Here is a 24708-nt window from a genome sequence, read left to right on the forward strand (position 1 = left end):
GACCCTTCCCCTAGCAGCAGGGACTCTTAGAACTTCCCAGTACTGTTTCTATTGTGGGCTCCCTGAAGCAGTGTTTCTCAAGTGTGAAGCCCAAGTCCCCCGTGTACCCTAAAACTTCCCCGTTGCTCTGGGGAGAGGATAAGGGATTGTTCGGGGGGCAGCCATGCCTGACCATTGCCTCATCCATTTCTCCTAATCCCTTCGACTGCCACTCTTTGGAATTCCCTTATTGCCACTGGGTGGGGACCCCGAGTAGTAATCTCTATGACCAAGCCCTTGAGGTGAGGAACCGGGACATCCACCCTTTATTTGACTCATAATGGGTTTGGCTGGATCTAGAGCTTGAGCACCACAGAAATGCCCATCCGTCATCTTCCACTTCCTCCTGTGTCTCTGCATGGGGCAGCCTGACAGCAGCACCTCGTGGTGTTTCCAGGCTTCTCTCCAGGACCTGGACCTTTGAATTGTACAAGCACACAGCCTGGCTCTATGCTCTCCCACCCAACCAACCCTGGCCCCCTACCTGCCCATGGCTGGGTCTGGCTGTACCTTGCCCCAGGGGGCGGGGAACCTTGTGTCTGGGAACCCGCCGAGCTCTTTGCAGCCAGAACCTCAGGCCCTCTCTGCTTTGCCTCCGCACTCTGCGGAGGGCCACATCCAGCCCTGAAAAGGCTGCAGGTTACATCTCGGGCCCTGTGCACCTTTGGCCCCGGGAAAGAACCTGAGTACCTGAGGGTGGCACAGAGGAGACCTCCACGGAGGCATAACAGCTCAGCAACAGAGCTTCTCAGAGTTAAGGAAATTTCGTGGTCATCTAGCCTAGCACCCTACAGATGGTCCATTTGTAGAAAGCAGAATCAACTTAGTGGGATGCCACCAGCAATTGAGAAAAAAGTTAAACAGAATATCAGAGTGCAATTTGTGTTTCAGTGATACAGTTTTTCATATGTAGTGTAGACTCATCAAGAATTGCAATCCAGGGCTTCCCTGGTGGCGCAGTGGTTAACAATCCGCCTGCCAATGCAGGGGACACGGGTTCGAGCCCTGGCCTGGGAAGATCCCACATGCCACGGAGCAAGTAAGCCCCTGTGCCACAACTACTGAGTCTGCACTCTAGAGCCAAAAAAAACCCCACAACTTCTGAAGCCCACGCGCCAAGAGCCTGTGCTCCGCAACAAGAGAAGCCATCTCAATGAGAAGCCCGCGTACTACAACGAAGAGTAGCCCCCATTTGCCGCAACTAGAGAAAGCCCACGCACAGCAACGAAGACCCAACACAGCCAAAAAAAAAAACAGAATTGCAATCCAAAAAGCTTAAGAGACCTGATGGAGTTCTCCTAAAGCAAACTGAGAGGCGCAGTAGCTCAAGCCACTGATGTCTTCTTCTCTCCACATGGCTCCCGCCCTCTCCAACCACAAACATGCCTGAAAATATGTAATTTGCCCTGTGGTGTGTGGCTTAAGGAACATGGGATTTGTAGTCGAGGTCTGGGTTCAAGCCTAGCTGGGTGACTGTGGGAAACCATCTAGCAGTGTTTCTCAAACAGTATCCCAAGGACCCCCCTTTTCAGAATCGTGAGTTTCAGGGGGAGGGGAGGTTCCTTGTTAAAAATATGCATTTCTGGACCCTAACCCAGGCCTCCTGAATCATAATCTGTAATTGGGGGCCGGGGCAAGGGAGGGCCCAGCTAGAGTGTCTGCATTTTCAATAGCCTCCCATTGAGTGCGATTGTTATGCACACTCAATGTTCCAACCACTGATCTGGACATTTCTGAGCTTAAATTTCTTGATACAAGAGGTAGAGATGGAGTGGATAATGTACGTGAAGGTACTTTACACACTGTAAAAGCACCCTTCAGACTTGAGGTATTCCCATCCCATGACACCCTTCTCTAAATGACACTTCAGGGAAGATAGCACCAGGAGAGTGGGGTAGTGGGGTCTGTGCACTTAATGGGACCAGGAAAGTTAAACGGAAGAAAAAAATGAACCAGAACCATGTTTATTTCTTCTTCTGTCTCTTTCCAGCTCCCACCTTCTGTCCTAAAGTTTCTCTTCTTGATCTAAGCCCAACGGCAGCACCGTGCCCATCCGTAGAAATGTGTTTAGAGTGGGCTCCGTGCTTTATGGCTGGTGATGGTACACGTTGCAGCCGTCAGCCTGGCGCGTCAGGTTAACCTTTTCAAGCCCCCTGTAACATTCAGCTTCCTTTAATAGAGAATTCTCACAGTCCTGAGCGCGGAGCCTGTTGATTCCCCACTCACCGTGCTTAGTAGTCAGCAGAAGCCTCCCTGAACACGTGTGCAATAACTGCCCAGCATATCTGGACGAGTGCATTACTGTGGCTGACCCTGCAGACAGCGCAGGCCCTAAGGGCTTAGATCAGAGATGTGCAGACTGAAAGCGAGTTACCCGGAGGTGGTAGGGGGCTTTCCCCCAAACCTTAGGAACAGGCTGCCGATCCAGGCCCCTGGGCCTCCCTTTCTTCCCCTTCCCTCCTTGTCACCCTGCCCCTAAGTGCAGCAGCTCTTCCAAGAGGGAGGCTTTATGCTGAGTTCTAGAAGACAAATGAATAACTAATGGTTTCTCGTGGTAAGAGTGAAAGTCTGAGTGTTCAGCTAGTAGAGGGTGTTCCTATCTCGGGGTCTCTCTGCCCAGTTTTATCGATTCTGCCCCAGGAGCAGTGCCAGGCCTGGAGGGAGGACAGGCTGGAGCACTAAGGACGGTTCCTAAGGAAGATGTGCCCCTTCTTCCCTGCCCACCTTTCCACCCTTCCTCCTGGTCCCCAGTGGCTGAGCTAGTGTAAAACAATTCTATTCCCCTACCAGATAAACAGTCTTCTTCTGCCTTTGAGTTGAGGGCTCATTCTTTTTTATGTCACTAGTGCCTCCTGTTTATGCTGATGGCTCCAGTGCGGGGTAGGGATGGGGAGGGTTGCAGGGGCGAGAAGGAAGGGAGCTCTTCTCTTCCATTATTCCCAATACCAACTAGAGTCAAGTGAGAGTGAGCAAGTTAGAAACAATGCCCAGAAGAGTCCGAGGCCTGGGAGTGCAGGCAGGCGTGGGGCACGGGGCGGAGCCCTTGGAAGAAGTAAAGGGACTACTGGGGAAGGGGTTGGAGGACACAGTTAGCTGGAAGCTTGGTAAAGGAATAATGAAAAGAACTCCACTGGAACAAGAAGGAATTAGAAGCAAAGCCCCATTCTGGGCAGGCTCTAGACTGTTGCTGCAGGGAGAACAGCTGAGTAATTGAATGGCACTGTGCTAATTTCATGTTTTTTTTCTTGTTTCCTTTTCTGTTCCCAACTCCCTTTCCCATCTTCTGCCTTCTCTGCACCCTGAATCCCATCTTTTCTATTTTCCTTCCCCCTCTCCTCTGTTCTCATGCACACTTTGCACCTTCCCCCTTCATCTCCTCCCCCCATGCCTTCATGTTTTACTCTACCCCCACCCCACCCCCAAGCTCTCTGGCGGCTGTGAGTTGACCGTGGTCCTCCAGGACTTCAACGCAGGCCACAGCAGCGAGCTGAGCATCCAGGTGGGACAGACAGTGGAACTGCTGGAGCGGCCGAGCGAACGGCCGGGCTGGTGTCTGGTCCGCACCACAGAACGGAGTCCCCCACAGGAGGGCCTGGTCCCCAGCAGCGCCCTGTGCATCTCCCACTCCCGAAGCAGCGTGGAGATGGACTGCTTCTTCCCCTTGGTGAAAGGTAGGGGCGGCGGGGGGTGGGGGTGGAGGGATGTGGACCAGAGGGTGCTGGGGACGTGGCCTGCTTGTTAGAAGAGCATCATAGCACTCACTTGTCTCAGGAACCCGTTCTGACCTTGTGGGATTTCTCTGGGACCCACTTGTGAAGAAAGTGGGTTGCGAGCTTAAAGGGAAAGAGCTATGAAATGGCCATGTGACTTTGGAAAAGTCATTTAACCTTTCTGAGTCAGTTTCATCTTAAAAATGAAGGTTGACTTAGATGACCCCTAAGGTCTCTTCTAACTCTCCCATTGTATCACCCAACCTCCGGAAAAGTCCTCTTCTACCCATGGCCCAAAGCCTAGACTCCTCCTTTCTCCTCTGACCCCCGCCCCCTCCACAGCTACTGCAGGCTCCCCGGCCCCCTCACCCCTACCCAGCTGCTCATGCTTCACAAAGGACCGAGCAAACTGCAAGGGAACGCACGGCACAACCGCGTCAGGTTTGACCTTCCCCTCAGCCCTGCCAGGGCCTGAGACACTCATTTATGTGCCTTTGACAGATTACTGGAGCCTTGGCTTCTGTTTTATGTAAGCTCTGTGTTCCTTCCACATGCTTGTTTATTCGCTTTTTCTCACGTCGGGCAGACTGAACCACTGAAAACAGTGATTCTCCAGTGTGAGGGGTGTCTCTGGACTGGCAGGATCAGCATCCCCTGGGAACTTTTAGAAATGCAAATTCTCAGAACCCACTCCAGACATTCTGGGCCAGAAACGCAGGGGGCGGGGGGGGGGGGGGGGGGGGGGGGGGCTGCGGTCTGTGTCTTAACAAGTCCCCAGGGAATTCTGATGCACTCGAGTACGACAGCCACTGACTTCAGAAGTCCAGGCTGGCAGCGGCCTTGAAGTCACTTGTTTTACATGGAGGAAACAGGCCCAGAGAGGGACAGACCCAGAGTTCTCTTAGTTCTGAGCTTCTTTTTGTCACTGGTCAGATAACCTGCATCAGGGTTTCCATGCAGACCTGTGCTAGGTATTTATGGGCTGGGAAGAGGGAGGGACCTGGTTCTGTTGGGAGGAAGCGACAAGGGTCGCCACGGAGACCTGTTGATGCTATGGACTAATTACCTTGTGAAATGTTTTCCTTGCTGGAATTCCATCGGGTCCATCTCAAAAGCCTGACCTCCTCCTCTCCTCCACGAGGTGGCTCTAGCAGGTTGCATCACTGGTGCTGCCTGGCTCTGGTGCTGCAAGGGCCTCGCGGGGGGGCGGGGCGGGGGTTCCATCCGGAGAATGGCAACTAAAACCTGATTCTCCTCCCTCCACACGCACCTGTGCTCCCCTCTATCGGCTCAGCCGCCACCCGCTTCTCCGCCTTTTCTCTGTGGCGGGAAGTTGTGTGGCATCTGTAATTGTAGGTGCAGCTCTCAGCCCTCTGAAGTAGCCCCTAGAGAAACTCGCGGGACCAGGCAGGGAAAAGCAGGGGGTCTCGGGAGTACGGTTCTGCTTGAAGTCTGACCGTGGGGAAAACGTGGGCACAAAGAGGTTAGAATTGAGCACCTGAAATGAAATAAGATATACAAAACACTTAGAGCAGTGCCTGACACTCAGTACATCCTAGGTGTCATGACAAGTTACAGTTTTTGTATCACTTCCATAGATTATTCAGCAAAATGACTAAAAACTCCCATCTCCAGAGACGAAAGCGAGGACAGCGATTTATTTGCTGGGAAAAGCTAACTGGTCACTCATGTCCAAGTGTGGGGTGGTCCGTCAGGAAGGGCTTGGCTACGAGGGGAGACCAGAAGCTTCTTGCCCTAGGCCTGGCCTCCCTGGTGTCTGGCTGGGTGCATCCCTCCCTGGCCCGGCTCAGCTGGGCACGTGGGGGCATTCGGGGTAAGTCGTGCAGAGGGAGGGGAGTTAGCAGAGAGTCCACTGAAAATGGAGCTGAGGGTGCGGGGTGCAAGCTAGAGGTCAGAGAGAACACAGGGAGTGTGTCGCAGAACTTTCCAGCTGCCTCAGACGCCATCATGGCTTCTTACAAGCACGAGGAGGGGACTTGGAGAACCACTAGAGCGGGGCTCTCAGCCCTGGCCACCTAGCATCCCCTGGAAGCTTTCCCACATGACAAGGCTCAGACCCCACCTACAACAAGTGGGGTCAGAATTTCCGGAGTGAGCCAGAGTTGTTTAAATGCTCCTCAGGTGAATCCAAGGGACAGCAGGGTTGAGAACCACTGCACTGGCCAGTTTCCTCTCTTGTAGGGGCACCTTCGGGCACAGGAAAGCAAGGTGACTTCCCCAAAGTCACAGGGGTAGTTGGTGGCAGAACTGGAGGAGACCCAGGGCTCCCGCCTCCTTGCCCTGCACCACACACGCTGCCTGCTGGGCTTCCTGGAGGCCGGAGGCCCTTTCTCCAGTCTTTCCCTCCTGTGCTTTCTCAGGAGACAGTGGTTGCTTGTTTCCTCTTGATATGTCTGTGGCAGCACTCTTGGTGGAACTGTGTGACAAAGTAGAGCAGCCTGCCTTTCCTCTTATTTTAATGCGCCCCGACATCGTAGAGCTTCTCCCCGGGGTTGGGCCCTGTGGACCTAGTCATTCTCTTCCTAATCCCCTCTCACCTTCTCAGCAGTAAGTGGCGAGGGCAGCACCTCCCAAGGGACAAAGATTTTGTAGCGGTGGTTTCAATTCTGGGTGCATCTTAGAACCACCTGGAGGAGACTCAAAATTACTGATGCCTCACACACCACCCCAGACCAGTTAATTCAGAGCCTCCAAGGGCCTGGGCATCAGTATTTTTTAAGTTCCTTGGTAATTCTAATGGGCTGAGAGTCACTGCTTTAGGGGTTTGCCACCCCCCAAGTGTCAGGCTTAGGAGGGACTTAAAGATCCATTGGTAGGGGCAATATGCAGTTATATAAAGAACTCCTACAATTCAACAACAAAAAAAACAATTAGATTTTAAAATGGACGAAGGACCTGAATACACATTTCTCCAAAGAAGGTATACAAATGGCCAATAAGCCCATGAAAAGATGGGCAACATCACTGATCATGAGGGAACTGCAGGTCAGTATGGCAATGAGAAACCACTTAATACCCATCAGGAAGGCTGTTTTTTTTTTCACAAACCATAGAAAATAACAGGTGTTAGTGAGGATGTAAAGAAATTGGAACCCTTGTGCCCTGCTGGTGGAAAAGTAAAATGGTGAATTGCTATGGAAAACAATATGGGGTTCCTCAAAAAATTAAACATAGAATTACCATATGATCCAGCAATTCCACTGCTGGGTGTATACCCCAAAGAATTGAAAGCAGGGACTCAGAGAGGTATTGTTTTTACACCCATGTTCATAGCAAAGGTAGAAGCAACCCAAGTGTCCAAGGGATGCATGGGTAAACAAAATGTGGTATATACATATAATGGAATATTATATAGTCTTAAAAAGGAAGGAAAATCTGACACATGCTACAACATGGATGAACTTTGAAGATATTATGCTAGGTGAAATAAGCCAGACACAAGAGGGCAAATAGTGTATGATTCCACTATGTGAGGTAACTACAGCAGTCAAATTCATAGAAAGTGGAATAGTGGTTGCCAGGGGCTGGGGGAAGGGAAGGAATGTGGAGTTAGTGTTTAACGGGTACAGAGTTTCAGTTTTGCAAGACGAAAAAAGTTTTGGAGATGGATGATGGTGATGGTAATACAACATTGTGAATGTACTTAATGCCACTGAACTGTACCCTTAAAAATGTTTTTTTTAAAAAAGCATTGGTCCTGGGTACTTCTGCCCCAGGTTCCAAAAAACAGTCTAGGTTCTTCTCCACCCAGCTCTGTAGGATACCTGTGTTCCTTTCCTCTTCCTGTACAGTTTTTGCCCTGGCTCCAGCTGAGCACCTGGAGAAGCTATAAGGAAACACCTGTTTGCTTAGCCAAACTAAACCAGGGCCAGGTGAGCCCTGGGGCAGATGTCCTGGAGGAGAGGGCCAGTGCCCATGGTGACCCCGGCTTGTTTACAGGGAGTCCTGTCTTATGGGGTCTCCTGATGCCTTCTCCCGTCATCACCTAGACGGCCTTAGGAACAGCTTACCCAGGCTGGGGAAGGTGTGAAGGTACGGAGCAGTGGAGAACAATGGGCTCTGGAGGCATGTACCGCCAACAGCCTGAAGATGCTAGGCAAGTCTGTGATGCTGTGGACTTATATTAAGTGTGACGTCAACTCGTAAAAATACCTGACGTTTATGGAGTCTTACTACGGGCCAGGTTCTGGGTTCATGCTTTAATGTTTTCCTCATTTTACAGACAAGGAAACCAGGTCTTAGAAAGATCAGGTAACTTGCCCATAGCTTACTAGTGGTAGATCTAGATTTGAACTCAGGTCTGTCCATTCCCCAAGGTCTGTCTTCACAATGCTCTGTGACCTCCCAAGTCTGAAGGCGTTTGAGACAGCTACTTTAGTTTGTTATCCTTCACTCTGACTCGACTCCCTTGGATTTAACCAGTCTAGCTGGGTGAAGGTTGAGAGAGCGTGAGCCCCGTACACACGGAAGCACATACTGCCTTCCCACTCTCTCTCTCCCCTCTGGCCTCCTGTGCTCCCTTCCCTACGGGCAGTAGCGGCAGACAGATTTCATCCTGTGTGTGCTTTGCCCACTAGAAAGAGCCTGGTGTCCCTGGCTGGAGCGCACAGTGGCCCCGAGCAGCACTCTGGCTAGCAGGCTGAATGGGGTCCAGCTCTGCTAGGGGCCAGCCAACCACTGGAGCTGGTCCAGCCTGTCCAGCAGATTCACTGCAGGATGGGAACCCCCTGCACTTTCTGCTTCCAGTGGCCAAAATGTGCCTTTCCTATCTCCTCTGCTATCGAATGCAGACACTTACAGGCTCCTCCTGTCTACCGACTCTGGGGGGGTCTACTACAAGTCTCTCTTGCTTTTCAGTGTAATTCTGCATTAGGAGCAACTAGTCAACAACTAAACTCTCACGGTTTTCGTTTACTCCATAATGCCACCCATGGGGCTGTACCATGGGAAGCTGAGAAAACAAATTGAAGGATGAATAGTCCCCAAACATTGCCTTTCAAGAATGAAGTGACGTGTTAAAACTACAGCTTGCTGGTCTCCACTCCTACTCCATTTGCAGAGGACCACATCTGTAATTGACCAGCTGTGAGGCAGCCACTTTGAAATCCAGGACTCACCCCCACCCCATAGGACAAAATTATATGTGAAAGTGTGATGGATGAGGATGGGAATAAGTTTCCATGCTAGCCTACAAAATTTTATTTAAGAGTAACATAACTGAATATAGTATGTTTGCAATGAAAAATAGTGGTAAGGTTGTTTTTAAAAGTCACTATAAGAATAACTAAAACCAAAAATTAATACATTTGAATGAGAAATGTAATTAACTTGAGGGCTGACACTTCTTGAAGAAAAGTGTGTTTTAAGATAGATGGAGATGTATTTGTAGAGACTCTAAAAGGAGCTCCTAGTCATTTTTCAGAATTATGAAAGGTTAGAATTTAAAATTTTTCTTTTTATAATTGAGTAGAAGTGGTCCTTGATTAGATTTCATTTTACTTCAGAACATTGAATTTTATGGGCTCTTAGAATCATAGAATTGAAAAGCACCCTGAAAGTCTTCTGGTTCACTCTCTCCCCTAATATAGGACCCCCTCTTAAAATGTCTCTTTTGGGGGCTTCCTTGGTGGCACAGTGGTTGAGAGTCCACCTGCCAATGCAGGGGACACGGGTTCGTGTCCTGGTCCGCGAAGATCCCACATGCCGCGGAGCGGCTGGGCCCGTGAGCCATGGCCGCTGAGCCTGCGCGTCTGGAGCCTGTGCTCCACAGTGGGAGAGGCCACAACAGTGAGAGGTCCGCGTACCGCAAAAAAAAAAAAAAAAAAAGTCTCTGTTGGGTGGTCAGCCAAGCATTACTTGAGCACTCCCAGGGATGGGGAGCTCATTACTTATAGAGGAAGCCTATTGTATTTTGGTACAATTCTAATGGTTGGAAAATTCCTCTTACTCAGTGCTGAAATCCAGGTCCTTTCTGCTCATTCTTCTCCTATGCCCTCCTCCCCAGCCCCCCACTTGAAACCCACCAGCCCTAATTCTCATTCTCCAGCCCCTTCTGATCTTCATCTAGAACAAAGTAATTTGATTTGCATCTAAAATGATAGACCCTTCTTTCCTTGGGGAGAATTTCATTAGAGCCTATCAATTTCTCCATACATCTTTTATTAAATCCTTAGAGCAGAAAAAAACATTATGGATTAAATTCAACAATCCTAGACTGTTTAAGGTGATTATTTGCGTGTGTGGTTTTTTATTGAAGTATAGTTGATTTACAGTGTTGTGTTAGTTTCAGGTATACATATTCTTTTCCAGATTCTTTTCCATTATAGGTTATTACAAGATACTGAATACAGTTTTCTGTGCTATACAGGATCCTTGTCATTTATCTAATTTATATATAGAAGTGTGTATCTGTTAATCCCAAACTCCTAATTTATCCCTTCCCCACCCCCTTTCCCCTTAGGTAACCATAAGTTTGTTTTCTATGTATGTGAGTCTGTTTCTGTTTCATTAGTAAGTTCATTTGTGTCATATTTTAGATTCCACATATAAGGGACATCATATGGCATTTGTCCTTCTCTGTCTTACTTCACTTAGTATGATAATCTCTGTGTCCATCCATGTTGCTGCAAATGGCATTATTTCATTCCTTTTATGGCTGAGTAGTATTCCACTGTATGTATGTGTGTGTGTGTGTGTGTGTGTGTGTGTGTGTGTGTATATATATATATATATATATATACACCACATCTTCTTTATCCATTCATCTGTCAATGGACCGTTAGTTTGCTTCTATGTCTTGGCTGTTGTGAATAGTGCTGCTATGAACATTGGGGTGCATGTATCTTTTCAAATTAGAGTTTTCGTCTTTTCCAGATATACGCCCAGGAGTGGGATTGCTGGATCATATGATAACTCTGTGTTTAGTTTTTAAAGGAACCTCCATACTGTTTACCCCTGCACATCGGTGCCTTGGTCTCTCACACACCCCTGATCTCATCTCCTTTTCTCTGGGCTCAGACTTAGTGGTAACTGCCTTCCACTCTGAGGCTCTCAATGGGCTGGTCTTTTTTCCTGCTTATTCCCTGCTGTCATTCATATTGTTACTTGTTCTAAAGTAGCATTTTTTTTTACCTTTTATCCATATCCTCCTGATTTACCTCTAGAATCCCTTCCAGTTCTAAAACGTCTGCTTTTTTTCTCTCCACATCAGGAGAGAATCACTTTAGCAACCTAAAGTGATTAGCCTAAGTATCCTATGTTTAATCCATCCAGGCATAGCATAAATATCCTCATTTTGAGGTCCAATTTATTAGGTTGAACCACATGAAATTGCCATTTTTGTAGTCAAAACTGGTTGAAAGTCAGCAATTTTAAATGGTTCAATCTAATACGTTACAATCAGCCTATCTTTTTCATAGACGTGTACTTGCAAATCTTTGAAAAAACAGGGGAGGGCTTTGTACTCAGGGTGTCAGATGGGCCAGGAAGAGGACAGGGTGTGGAATGAGTAGAAACTCACTTCATCTTGGTTTCTGCATTTATAAGGGAAGCTGATAAAAATTACCCATCTCTCAGAGCTGCTGGGAAGCTCAGAGGAGGCAATGTTAAGGAAAAGTGATTTTAAACTGCGAAGTTGGTCTTTTTGTTATGTGTGCAGGCTAATTGTTTAGAATAAAACAAAAGCGACCCTGCTATGCACAAGGCTTTACAATGGTATGTGGTAGACCATACAATGACATGATGAGAGGTGTGGAGTAACTAAGAGTCTCGGGGTAGAAAATCTGGGGGGTCTGAATCCTGGCTCAGATACTGACTAGTTGATAACCTTGGACAAGATACTTAAAATCTATAAAATGGGCAATAATGCCCACTTCCCTTGAGTTAGACTTCTAGCCTATGCTTACCACCCTAGAGGCAGTCAATGAATGTTAATTTCCCTGCCTGCCCTTTGTTCTAGTTCTGATACCTCTGTAGGGAGGTGTCTAGAGTATTTCCAGCCTGAATCTTCTCCAGGGGTCAAGGGGTCAAGGTTCTGTTTCTAGTTCCATCCATAGGTTTTGCAAAGGCCTGACATTGTCTCTACTCTGCACCCTCACCTCTCTCTCAGTTTCCATTCCTGGCCTACTCTGGGCCCTTTCTGCAGTCTACCAACAGCAGGTCCATCTGGCTCTATGATTTCCCAAGAAATAATGGTTTACTCCTCTTTTCTAACTTTCTTTTGTCTTCTACCCAGTGGGTAGAGATTATATACGACATATTTAAGCTGAAAATTCAACTTATTCCCTGGCTTGTACCTCTCAATGCCCTGTTCTTTCAGTGATTAACTCTGGTTGTTAAAGGTAACATTCCGACCACACCGTAGAGATGGGCCAACCTATGTGAGGAGGGCTGTGCTCAGATGTTGAATGTCGGGCTGGGCATGAAGGTGTCCTTCGTTAATTCAAAGAGGAGAAGGGCATAGGGCAGTTTTGTAAAAACTGCCTTATTTTATTTTTAACTGAATTTCTTCCACTTACCTGTCTATGTTAGGATGGGCCAGAGATGGCTCAATAGTTATTGACCAACTGGAAGCCCTCCCAGGACAGTTTCAGGAAGAGGGAGATATAGGTGCCATTCAGTCCACACTCTTCCCTCCTTTTTTTCCATTTAAAACTAAGGGAGCAACAAAGACAATTAGAAATTGCCCCAAGACTACTTTGTTCTGGGTGAGATGTCCTACCTAAGACCAGCTACCATCTTTCTGATACTATTTAGGACATCAAAGGGCTTGGAATCAAGGCCTCAAATAGGAAAATGTCAGGCCAGGCCACATCCTCCTTTAAGTACACCCCAGTGCAGTGCTGCCTCCAAGAAGGACTGGCACAGGAGGAGATGTTGCATTATCAAGAGAAGGAACTGATGTCTCTGGGGCCCCCTGCAGAGATCCTGCCCCTCTCCTTTTTGTAGCTGGCCTGCTGAGACTTAGCTTATGCCAAACACCTGTTTCAACAGCACTTTCATGCCTCCTGGTGTCCACTGTACATCTGTGAAATGTGCGTGAGGATGATGCCTCTTATCATCCAGAGCGGAGGGAGGGTGAGGCTTAAATAGCGTCTTTGCTCCTTGGAGCCTCGTGAGCAAGCTCAGAGCTGGTGGAGCTCAGAGCTAAACTGAGAGCCTCGGATTCAACTAGAGAGGAGAGGTTGCCACTGATGGTGCTTGCCTAGGAGAAGCTGGGGAGAGATGACGGAGAGGAGGTCACTCCAGAAAACAGAACTTTCCCCAAAGAGAAGTTGATGCAGTTTTGTCTTGCTAGAACTAGCTAAGCTGAAACCACTTTCCCCACAAAAGAGCAGGGGACCCAGAAATGACATGCACTGGATGTGGCTTGGGAAGCAGAGAAGGAGCGACAGTGGTCTCATAGCTGGGGGTGTGCCCACCCTATCTGCTTAGGGAAGGTCACAGGTGAGAGGATCGTAAAGGTCGTGAGGAACAGCCCTTGCGGGCCTCGGCCTCAGGAGCTCTCAGCGGCGGGATTCTGATGCTGCTTGGCCAGCCAGTGTCAGGATCCTCCTCAGGCCACCTCAGTGCCTTCCCCTGTGTCACTCAGACCTTGAAAACAGCTACTCCTCCTCCAGGACCCTTGTAGGATTGAAACTGCAGTCTGAACCCAAACTCTGCAGCATGTATGAGGAGTGCTTCCGTTTGCAAGTCTCGCCATGTTTCATACCAGCTCCCTGCCTGCCAGCAGCAGAGAGGCTGTCCACTCATGGACCAGCTTTCTTGTACTTGCCTTTGGGATAGGACTGGGCTGCCTAGTTTCCCCACCATTGTCCCCCAGCCCCAGCCAGGAACGCTGATTCTGATACCACATCCACTTGCCTTACTCTCCACAAGGCCCTGAAGGCCACAGGAGGTATGGGTGCCTACTTTTGTACACAGGTGGGCACATAGATAATTACCATTGCTGGCTCCCGGCTGCAGCGGGAGGCCTGGGCTCAGCTCAAACAGTCCATAGCCCCTGTCTCACTTCAAGTAATAACAAAGTCCCTTCTGTGGCTGCAAGGAGGCTCTTGCAGAACCCGCCCCAGAGCCTGTTCTCTGATTTCATCTCCTCTGTCTTAGTTTCCTTCTGCTGCTATAACAAATTACCACAGACTTAGTGGCTTCAAACAACACACGTTTATTCTCTTATAGTTGTGTAGGTTAGAAGTCCAACTTGGGCTCTAGGGGAGAGGCTGTTTCCTCACCATTTCCAGCTTCTGGAGGCCAGCTGCATTCCTCAGCTCATGGCCCCTTCCTCCATCTTCAAAGCCAGCAACGTTGCATCCCTCTGGTCCTTCTTCCAAAGTCATATCTCCTTTTGACAACAGTGGGAAAGGTTCTCTGCTCTTAAGGACTCGTTTGATTACATTGTGCTCACCTGGATAACCCAGGATACCCTCTCCCCATCCCAAGGTCCTTAATCACATCTGCAAAGTCCCCTTTGCTGTGTAAGGTGACCTATTTACAGTTTCTGAGGATTAGGGTGCGGACATCCTTGTGGATGTTTTTTCCTACCAAATCCTACCACCTCCTGACCAGCCTGCCTGACTGAGCTCTTCCCCAGATGAGCCAGACATTGCTATGCAGCACCCACCCCTTCCGTTCCCTCTGCCTGGAACGCTCCAGGTCCTCAGATACCTGGACGGCTGTCACCACAGTTCCTTCACATCTCTGCTTGAATGTCACCTGATCAGAGAGGTCTTCCCTCACTCCCACCCTCTTCCATCCCACTGTGTACCCCTTTTCCTGTTTTATTCTTCCTCATTGCAATTATGGCGCTACATGACATATTTATTAACGTTTGTTGTCTATTCCCTATACTGCAACCCCCCAGATTTCCTGTACAAGTGCAGGGATTTTGTCTATTTTGTTCATTACTCTGTCCCTGGTATCAAGAACAGTAGCTGGCATAAAAGAAGTTACTGTAAATATTTATAGGAAGGAAGGGAGAGAGGGAAGAAAAGGAAGGAAGGAGGAAGGGAGGGGAAGAGAAAGGACCATGAATCAGGGACCCCTGAGAGAGTTCATGTGTGAAGAGTGAGGCTCAGTGTGTCCTCCATCCCCGGAGAACTGTAGAGGAAACCGGCCAAAGCTTTATCAGGGGAGCCTGAGGATGGGGATATAGGGAATGATGTACTGATGCTAGGAGTTCTGAGTGAGAATGTCTTTGAAATCCTGCTTCCTGGGAAATCTTCTCTGGGGACACATGGGTTAAGCACCTCTCCTTTATCTGGAACGGTTGAAAACTCAGAAATATAAGGATGGGCAGTGTCTTCCACGTTCCCTCCTATTAATGAAATCTTCCTTAAATTGACCTGAGTTACATCAAGGCAAAATCCACTTTGCATTTAATGTGTCAGAAACCTCTTCATTGCACCCATGAATCTACATGCTGCCGCAGCTGCTATTTCTGCCTGTGGGAGGGGAGGGGGCATTGACAGTTGGAATGAAAATAGCATCCCTCATAGTGGACACTTAGCAACGGCAAGCCTTCCCAAATTGGAACTCAGAGTGATAGACGGGCACTTCTTACTGTCCGAGTTTGGGAACACTTTGACCTACTTAGAAGTGAACGTTTTTGGAAGTAGATAAACCTGGAGTGGTTTGTTTTTAGCAACTCCAGCTGCAGTCATCTCTCACTTTGATAAATAGCTTGTCTCCTCCTGAGCTCGGATCTCCAGGAACCCGTCCTGGCTGCCCGCAGATCCACCCCAGAAAAGCATGAGCACTGGTTGTTCTGGGGGAGACACCCGGGTCCTTTGTGAAACCCCACAGCCTTTTCAGCATCGCCTGGACTACCCTTTCGTGGGGCTTGGTTCAGTCCAGAGGGTGATCAGGCATACTTCCTTCCTGAAAAACAGAGGGCGAGCCGAGGCTAAGCTTTTTGCGCATAAGTGAGACAGCCAGAAGGAGGCAGACACTTGTCAGCTGGGCAGGCAGAGGGGGAGCGAGGGACACCTTTACAGGGCATAGTTGAAGACAGATTGGACGAGCTCAGTGGTGGTTTAGTCCTTGGAGTCTGGGAGCTGTCACTAGGTGGATGGAGGCACCCACGGGGCCAGCAGGTGTGCAGTGGTTAGACCACACTAAACAGGTATAGTTAGGAGAAGAGATTACTATGCATAATGCTGGCAGTCATGCTTTCCTGTAGACGTTACTATTAAAATAACACATATAACCTGGGAATGGTTGTCCACATGGACATTATACAATTTTGAAAGACGTATTTGGAGTTCTAATTAAATACAGAAGCAATGTACAAATTGCACCTCCTTTCTTTTAATAAGTGTTTCTGGTCACTGATAATTATTATTCTTCACACAAGGATGAAACCTCTACTTTATGTCCAGTCTTGGTCTGCCTCCAGTTTCCCTTTTCTGCCACAAAAAAATTGAACCAACTGCTTTCCTAGAACTCACCTTGTTCTTGTCTTTGCTCAGGGAACAGTCTTACTCAATTTCTGTTTCTCATATAATTTTCCCGTTATAAATTCCCATATACAGGTTAACTTAGTGACTTGCAGATAATAGGTATTCAAAAACCAACTCTTTGTTGTATAAATGATCAGTACTTGAAAAGAACCTCAGAGTTTTAAGCCACAGTCAGAAATGGAGGCCAGGACAGGATAATATGGGGAAAATTATGAACCACCCTGGTATCAGGCAGTTCACAGGCCAGAAGTCTACACAGGGAAGATGAGGGTTAAGGAGCATGCGGTTAGTAACTAGAGAGTGTCGCGGGTCGTGGGAGGATGTCAGAGTCTGAGAAAGTGAAAACATTTGAGTCCAGGTGCTCCCTAAACTCTGTAGGTACCACGCAGGAAGTAATCCCAGAGTCCCAAGGTCCATGGTCCTTTGCCCTGACTTCTTACTGAAATCATGTGCAGAGCTTTTTACAAACTCTAGATGGGAATCTGGATCAGAATCTGGGAGTGGGTGCTGGAAGACAGATGTACTACTGGAGGAAAAGGCAGGTAAGTGACCGGTTGGGGTGGAGCTGCCCACAGTCCCCAGAAACCACACCCACAGCCCTCACCTGGCATGTTCTGGAGAAGGCGTGTACTGTACTTGTCGCTGTAGGAAGGTTCTCACAGGAATCTCTAGGCCTGAGTTGCGGCATAGTTGCTATTGCCTTCTCTCTCTGGGCTGAGCTCTCAATAAGAAATCTGGATAAATGTGATTTTGAAAAACTCAGTTCCTGCAAATCTGAGGAGCATAAGTCTAAAGGACAAAATTGGACACATGTCTGTTGGTGAAAAGGGCAGATGCCTGAGGTCATGGTCCAGCATTCCTGAAGCCTGTGGCTAACTTGGGGGGAGAGGGCAGACCCACTAGTCCCTGGTACCAAGCCCAGCATTGTGGTATACCGGGCCCAGTATGTGTGCAGGCTGAGACCAGCAGGAATTCTTTGGGGTTCACTGTTGTGGGAAATAGAGATGAGATAAAATCGACACATCAGTAGGCAGAGAGCCTAATTCATGTAAGATAGACTTTGACCGGAAGCGTAACTGAAGACAAACTGCCAAAAATAAGAATAAGATTGAACCATCTGTTTGGAAATTAGGAACACTCCAAAGATATTGCTGTAGCTCAGAGGTTCTTAACCTGAACTTTGGGAGTAGGTGGAGTTGAGTCTGAAAACCTTGAGATTATAGAGGTTCAACTGCCTTATACAAAAGAAGATGTTTACTTGGGGGGCTCAGATAAGGTCCAGGGATAGATAAGACTTTGGAGGAAAAGTGTATTCAGGTGATGGCATCAAACCTCACACACAACCCGCTACCTCGCTCTCATTTCATCTCTTTCCTCCATGTTGGCTTTATTCTCAGGCAGCTTCTGCTTATGTAGTTATGGCAGGATGGCCTCCATCTGCTTTACATTAACATTCCACCAACTTAGAAATCTTCTGGGAAGGGATTGCTGCTTTCCCAGTAGTTCTTGCTAAGGTCTTCCGATTTATTATCATTGGCTGAAATGGAGTCATGTGCTAAATCTGAACCAGTCCCTGTGGCTGGCTGGCCGAGCCCGGGTCATGGGCCCATCCTTAGAGTGGAGGGTGGACAGAGGGAGGAAGTCAACTACATCCACAGACATGGTCTGAGAATGGAGGAGAGCTGGTTCCTCAAAGAAAAATCAAGGTGCTATTACAAAAAGAAGGGGGTGTAGATTACAAACAGATGGGAGAGACTTTGCTAACTAATGGTTCTCAAAGTGTGGCCCCTGCACCAACAACATCAACGTCACCTGGAAACTTGTAGCAATGCAAATCCTCTGGCCCCACCCCAGACCTACTTAATCAGAAAGTCTGGGAGCGGGCCCAGTAATCTGTGTTTGAACTCACTATCCAGGTAATTCTGATGCACACTCAAGTTTGAAAACCAGCACACCACACCAATGGTTCTCAAACTGTGCTGAATCTTACAAACACCTGAGGAGCTTTAAAAAAATACTGATGCCCAGCTTCACCCAAAGGGGAATTAATCTGAATCTTGAGAGGGTTGGAGGGAGGAAGACCCAGGCATCAATGGTTCTTAAACTTTGGTTCCACCCTGGAGTCACCTGGAGAACCTTAAAAAAAAAATTCTAATACCTAGAATTTAGAAAATCTTCCCTGATGATTCTATTAAGCATCTGTGTTTAAAAACCATCTCCCTACCACCCCCTCCATATTGTCCTGAGGACAATTACAACATCTAGATGTAAGTTAGAGGATTCAGGCCCCTATTTTCTTAAATCCCTCAACTCAAAACTCGGTCAGATATCTGACATCGATTCCCTTCTCTTTCACGTTCATGTTGAATCTGTCCTAGTGGCTAGCTCCACAAGGACTAGGATTGTTTTTGTTCGTGAATGTAGACCCAGTGCCTAGAACAGAGCCTGGCATATAGTAGGCACTCAGTAAGTGTTTGCTGAGTTAATGAATTGGTCTGAAATCAGTCAGTGTCCCAGTAGTGTTCAAGACTTCCTCGCTGGGTTGTAGACATCACTGGTATCATTCTGGAAGGCACACGAGGATGGCAGTGGGACTCTTGGGTTATTGATGCCTAGCCAGTCTCCAAAATGTGCTGACCATATCAATTCAAGATGGGTAGGTGTTCCTAATGGTTTTATGCCTTTAAGTTGACAGTAGGATGGGTTCCTGGGTTATAATAAGGACCAATGGAAACATGCCTGATGGATCCTTTTCATGGAGACTAAGACTACTTTAGAGTCTACTTGTATTCTGATTTTTTTTGAAGTTATACAATATTATATAAATTACAGATGTACAACACAGTGATTCACAATTTTTAAAGGCTGTACTCCATTTATAGTTGTTATAAAATATGTGCTATATTCTCTTTGTTGTACAATAGATCCTCGAAGCTTATTTTTTACCTAATAGTTTCCAGGACTCTGATTTCTGAAGTAAGGGCTGAATCTTCCTCAGACATCTAATTCAAGCCAGTTTCTACACGATGATGTTGTCAGCCTCTTGCAAAAGATTATGATGGAGAGATGATCCAGTGTCACTTAAACACAAAGGCCCACAGGAAGGTTTAAGTAAAAAAGGAACTGGTTACTCACCAAGCAACTTTGAAGCATTTTTGAATTCCTGTGAGAGTGCCCCAAAAGTATTCAAGGAGGCGGATTGGGTGGGTAGACCAAATAAGGACTCTTGTATCATAGCATCCAGACAGTGGATCACAAGCAAACAAAGTTCTCTTTTCGAAGGGCTGAAGGTACTGGCCATTTTCTGCTCTGGGCTTGCAAGAACAGCAAAATGGGTGTTATATTTGGTGATATAGAAGAGAGAACTAGACAACAGTGCTGGTTGCCACATCCCGCAGTAATTCAAGCTGTCGAGATGAGACTGACCAATAGGATGATCAGTGAATTCTGGAAGCTGGGGTGTGGGCTGCAGGAGCAATTTGAACTTTCATTTCGCCGTTTCACATGTGGAGCACCAGGGGTACATTTCTTGCTCGACAGTGAGATATCTTATATAACACTTGCCAGGAGGGGCCATCAGGGAGGTGGCAGTGGTAGAACTAGAAGTTAGATTTTGACTTTGGGTTCTGCTCTTCCTACATGGTGAAGCTTTTTAGAGTTTCTCTGTAGAGTTAAAGCATCGAAGCCTCATCATCATTCATTCATTTAGTTTCTTCAGATTTAAAAGAGGACCCTACCTTATAAGGTTTTTTTGGTGTGGATAAATGACCTAATGTATAGAAGGCAACCAGGAAACTGCTTGGCACAAATAAATGCTCAATAAATGCTAGCTGTTGTTACTCATGAAGCTGTGCTACTGTGTTTACTGAGCATCGACTGTGTTCCAACCATGTGGCAGGTGCTGCAACACAAATAAGGCCAAAACCTAAGCATGGTTCAAACTGAGAAAGGAAGCCCCAAATCCTAGTAACTCCTAAAGTCTTGTCCTGTGGCTGTCTTTCTTCCAGGTTGGAATTGAGTGATCAAGCTTCTGGTTTTTATCCCTCTTACAAACTTCCCTTTTTTTTTTTTTTTTTTCCTGATGAATGGGCTACTTTGAGTGCTGTATGTTTCCAGCCATCCTTTTTCCTAAATCTGGATGCCAAGGAATGGGAGAGATGCTTTGTGAGTGATAAACGCAGTGGTTCATGGGAAGGTCCAGTTGGTGTGGTGCCGGTGGGCTTCTTGGGGGGGTCGGGGGGATGTGAGCTTGACCTTGAAATATGAAAAGACTTAAAAAGGAAACAGATAGGGGTTTAAGTAAAGGGATGATAGACCCACTGGGTGTGGTTGGGGAGTGGTGAATGGACATCTTCCACCATGAGTAAGGTGTCTGCAGTTTCTCTGTAGGCACTCACTCAACTGGAAGTATAAAACATCTCTCTAACAGCTACTTCATGGATATGTGTTTTTAAATTCTCTTAGCAATCCTGTAACATGGGAGTTCTTTTTTTTTTTTTTTTTTTGGTATACGGGCCTCTCACTGTTGTGGCCTCTCCTGTTGCGGAGCACAGGCTCCGGACGCACAGGCTCAGCGGCCATGGCTCACGGGCCCAGCCGCTCCGCGGCATGTGGGATCTTCCCGGACCAGGGCACAAACCCGCGTCCCCTGCATCGGTAGGCGGACTCTCAACCACTGCGCCACCAGGGAAGCCCCGGGAATTCTTTTTCCTTCTTTTATTTTTTAAATGAGGAAACTGAAGATCAAAAAAGTGAAATGACTCGTCTAAGGTCAGACAGCTACTAGGTGACAAAACAGCTTTGAACTTCCGTCTTATGGTTTCTTTCCAATACTGAGCTTTCCCACAACATCATTACCACCCCGGAGCCGATAAAAAGGGGAGGCACAATTATCATTAATTATTAGCCTGAAATATTAAAAAGAAGGAACGAAAAGCGTAGGTGAAGGTGTTTTCAACACAGAGGGGGCTGTCCATGTTCGGAGGCTGAGGAGAAGGAGGGGGTGAACCTGTCAGAGAAAAAGCACTACTGAGTCTCGAACCTTCTAAATCTGCTTCTCTCCCACCTCTTTGGCCTCATTGGATTGCGGATTTTAAGACAGAGCTGATTGTGGCGGCCTTTGAGGAGAGGAAGCTGCACTAAAGGGGAAGCACCTGTTTTGCGCCTGTTTTGTGCACGCTCCTCCTCCCCTTGCGTGCCCCGTGCCGGCGGCCAGAGCGGCCTTGCATAAGGCTCCGGGCCACGCTGCCGGCGGGACTCGGGGAAACAGCTGGACTTTGGAACTCCGCCCCCAGCGCCGCCCTCCTCGCCGGCCCCTCCCCTTCTCCCCAAGGTGGCCCTGGCTCCCAGAAAGTCGGAGTCGTTGACGCGGTGCGGGAGAGGAGGGCGGGAAGGGACGGCCGAGGTTGCGAGCTGGCTCCGGGGCCGCGGGGCCGCGGTGGCCTGCCTGCTGCGCTCCCACAGCGGCGGGCACCCCGGGCCATGCGGGAGCGCTGGGGCCGCGCGGCAGCATGAAGGGCGGCGACCGCGCGTACACCCGAGGTCCCTCTTTGGGGTGGCTCTTGGCGAAGTGCTGCTGTTGCTTCCCTTGCAGAGGTGAGTGGCTGTCGGTGCTGCGCCTTCTTTTTAGGCAGAGACCGGGCAAGCTGAGTATGGGGTGGCGGGGTGGGGGGGAGTAGACCGTGGTCTGGGGAAAATGCGGGTGGGGAGGGGAGCACGGCAAAGGGAGGGTTTGCTCCCAGCTGTGTTCATTGCAGTTTCTGCGGCACGAAGCGGTTCGCTTGCTCTCCACTCTCAAGGAGCTTCTGACTTGGATGCGGAGCTGAAGTTTGGGAACTCAGTTACTTACCGGCGACTTTGGATGCTGGGCTCCAGCCTGCAGAGGGGTTGGGGCGCGGATGCGAGGGAGAGGGAGAGGCCACTCGGAGCTCTGCGCGTCCCTGTAGTGGCAGAGTCACACTTTTGTGCTCTCATTTACATATGGACCTCCGCCGCGGGGTTAACAGATGACTCTTAGCTATAGGAATGTTTGACACTTGTCTCTACACCAGGAAATATTTTTGCCAAGTGACAACTTTCTTTGGGGACTAGAGCGGGCTTTTGTCTGCCAGGGCTTTGGCAGGTCACCGTGGGTCTGCAGCTCTGGGCCGGAGCTTGGCTCATTAATTAACCAAGAACTCTCTATGTACCCGATTAAGACTGTATTTAATTATTCTGCTAATTTTAGTGTTGTCGAGGAGACTTGCAGGAAGCAACTAATTTCCCCAGAATCAGCCTGCAAAACACGATGGTGAGAAGGATGACAGAAGGAAAGTCATCAATGCGTAGCCTATGCTGAAAAAGAAATCGAGCCCTTCCCAGACAGAGTTAACAGATGTTCCTAACACAGTTCATGTCACTTTAACACCTCAGCTTGGAGGGTGGGGGAGATTCTGTTTCTGTGTGGTTAGAAGTGAGAATATAGGCTCTCACTTGACATAAGCCTTTTTAAAATTTCACCTATTGGGTGTCTCGCCTCCACCCCTATTTGCAATGCCCCAGTCTCCTTACCCATCCTCGCCTAATGAGTCCTGATGGAACTCTCTGGGAGTTACTGGTGAATAAACTTCATCCAAGTGACCGCCGAGTCCTCTGTGCTCACCCCACGCATAGCCCTGACAAATTCTCCACCCTAAGCAGATAGGAGACTACAAAAACTAATTAAATCTGAAGGACCTTTCCCCAAGTCATTAGGGTCCATAATTTCAGCGTCAGATTCTCTCAATCCTGCATTTAATTAGAATAGCTTGGAACTGAGTAGTAGCTAACTCTCAGAATCAGAATTCAGAGGGAGAAGGAAGTTTAACAGGCCAGGGACCCTCCCAAAAATCCAAGCCTAGTTCAGAAACATTCAGAACCAAGGCTGGGAATTGAAGCAAGGGGGTATTAAAAGGGAGAGGAAGCAGGAAATGGCCAAAGGGAATCCGAGTGGGTGGGTTTGCGCTGAAGGCTGGGCTGCTTTCATGGTGAAGGGTTTCCAAGCAGGATTTCTTGGGAGTCCATTTCCTGTCCAAAGGCAGAATTTGGGAACGTGGGCGGTGCTTATCTAAAGGCCCTGCAGCTGCCTCCTTGAGTCCAGATGTGTGGCAGCCGTAGCTCCCTTACAGAGTAATTCTCCAGGGGTCTCTCAGCCTTTGCTTTGTTTGTGAATTGCCCTGGCGGGCCCTCCGTGTGGCAGTGAGAGGACGGGGCAGGGAGCCCCCTTGGGGTGCCTGCTGGGTCACCTCCTGTCTGCAGGACTGGGAAAGCAGCGGCTGCAGGCTCTGTGGCTTGCAGGGGGCGGGGGGGGGGGGGGGAGGGGGGGGGTTGCTGGAGCCAGAGCTGGAGGAGACCATCGCCTCTCAGCTGAAGACAGAGGGAGGCAAAAGGCCCAAGCCGTGAAAGCAGCTTAAAAGGGAGAAGGAGGGTGACAAAGGCGGGTGCCTCTTGCCTTCTCCCTCTTCAGTCCTTATTCTTTGCCACATCTGAAACATGTGAAGATGGAAAACTGGGGCTCCAATCTGAGAAAGATGGTGGGGGACGTGACTCAGCCACCCTTCCAAGAGCCCCTGGCGGCCGCTGGACAGGATGATGTGTCTGAGGTGCTGGGCACTGCCCGGGGGCTCCCTGAGTCTGCTCTAACAGCAAGGAGAGCTCAGAGTCCCCACCCAGCCCGAAGGCATATATTCGAAGCAGACTGAAAAGCTAATGTCTTATACTGAGCTTGAATGCAGTGTCCAGAGCCCCAGAACTCCATAGGAAGAAGTTTGCCCAACTGCAACACAGAGAAGGGTTCGGGCGAGAGTCTGAGAGGCTGATGGGAGTGCAGGGCTTCTACACCAGGGACGGTTGGCCTCCCTTTTCAGTTAAACCAGTTCCTCTGGTTGTACAGGTGACTGTGAAGCTAATGGTTTAGAACTCACTACTATGGTTCCTGAGTCAAGGGGCCTCGACTAACTGGCTTCCAGTCACTCAGCATTTAAAGGACACCTCCTTCTAAAGTCTGGGACAAAGGAACCAAGAGGAAGTGGAATGTTCTGGTTCTTTTTGACACAAAGCTAAGCTATCCTGGACTTGCTCTGGTGAATCCTAAGTGGTTGTAATTGTTAACACTAGGGTAAGAGTCAAGGATTTAGTGACGTACCTGTGTGGCCTTTAAAGATCATATGTGAGAAAAATATGGACGAAGTTAGTGGAGCTTGTCTTTGGATTTGGAAAAGTGAGGAAGGCAACTCTCTTGTGTTCTTCTGTTCCAGTTTTTGGTTCTGTTGAGTATGGGTGTGGCAAAGGTGTTTGATGAAAGATGACCTTCCTTCCGTACCTTGAAATAAGTATTGAAGGGCAGGAAAACTGAAAACCAAGGGTAGAACAGAAATAGAGATGGGTGAGAAGGAAAAAGGACAGCAAATACATTTATAACTGCCTTTTTGGAAGTGGAAAATAGCCAAACATGAAATAGTGGCATG

The 24708-nt window shown here is 48.4% G+C and overlaps 1 protein-coding gene across 2 annotated transcripts in view; it reads left to right on the plus strand.

Moving 5' to 3' along the window:
* The window catches only part of KALRN (kalirin RhoGEF kinase), a 612746-nt gene that overhangs the window by 507961 nt on the left and 80077 nt on the right, over positions 1-24708 (plus strand). The window contains exon 34 of one of the 2 annotated variants that reach the window (XM_029214081.1): positions 3464-3710. In XM_029214081.1, the coding sequence (XP_029069914.1) occupies positions 3464-3710 (247 nt within the window). Of the gene's footprint in view, positions 1-3463; positions 3711-21735; positions 21821-24708 lie in introns of those variants that run through there. The other variant, XM_029214080.1, reaches the window with a different exon arrangement.

The sequence above is a fragment of the Monodon monoceros genome, unplaced genomic scaffold (assembly GCF_005190385.1).
Source record: "Monodon monoceros isolate NGI ecotype Baffin Bay Population unplaced genomic scaffold, NGI_Narwhal_1 Super_Scaffold_11, whole genome shotgun sequence".
Lineage (NCBI taxonomy): Eukaryota > Metazoa > Chordata > Mammalia > Artiodactyla > Monodontidae > Monodon > Monodon monoceros.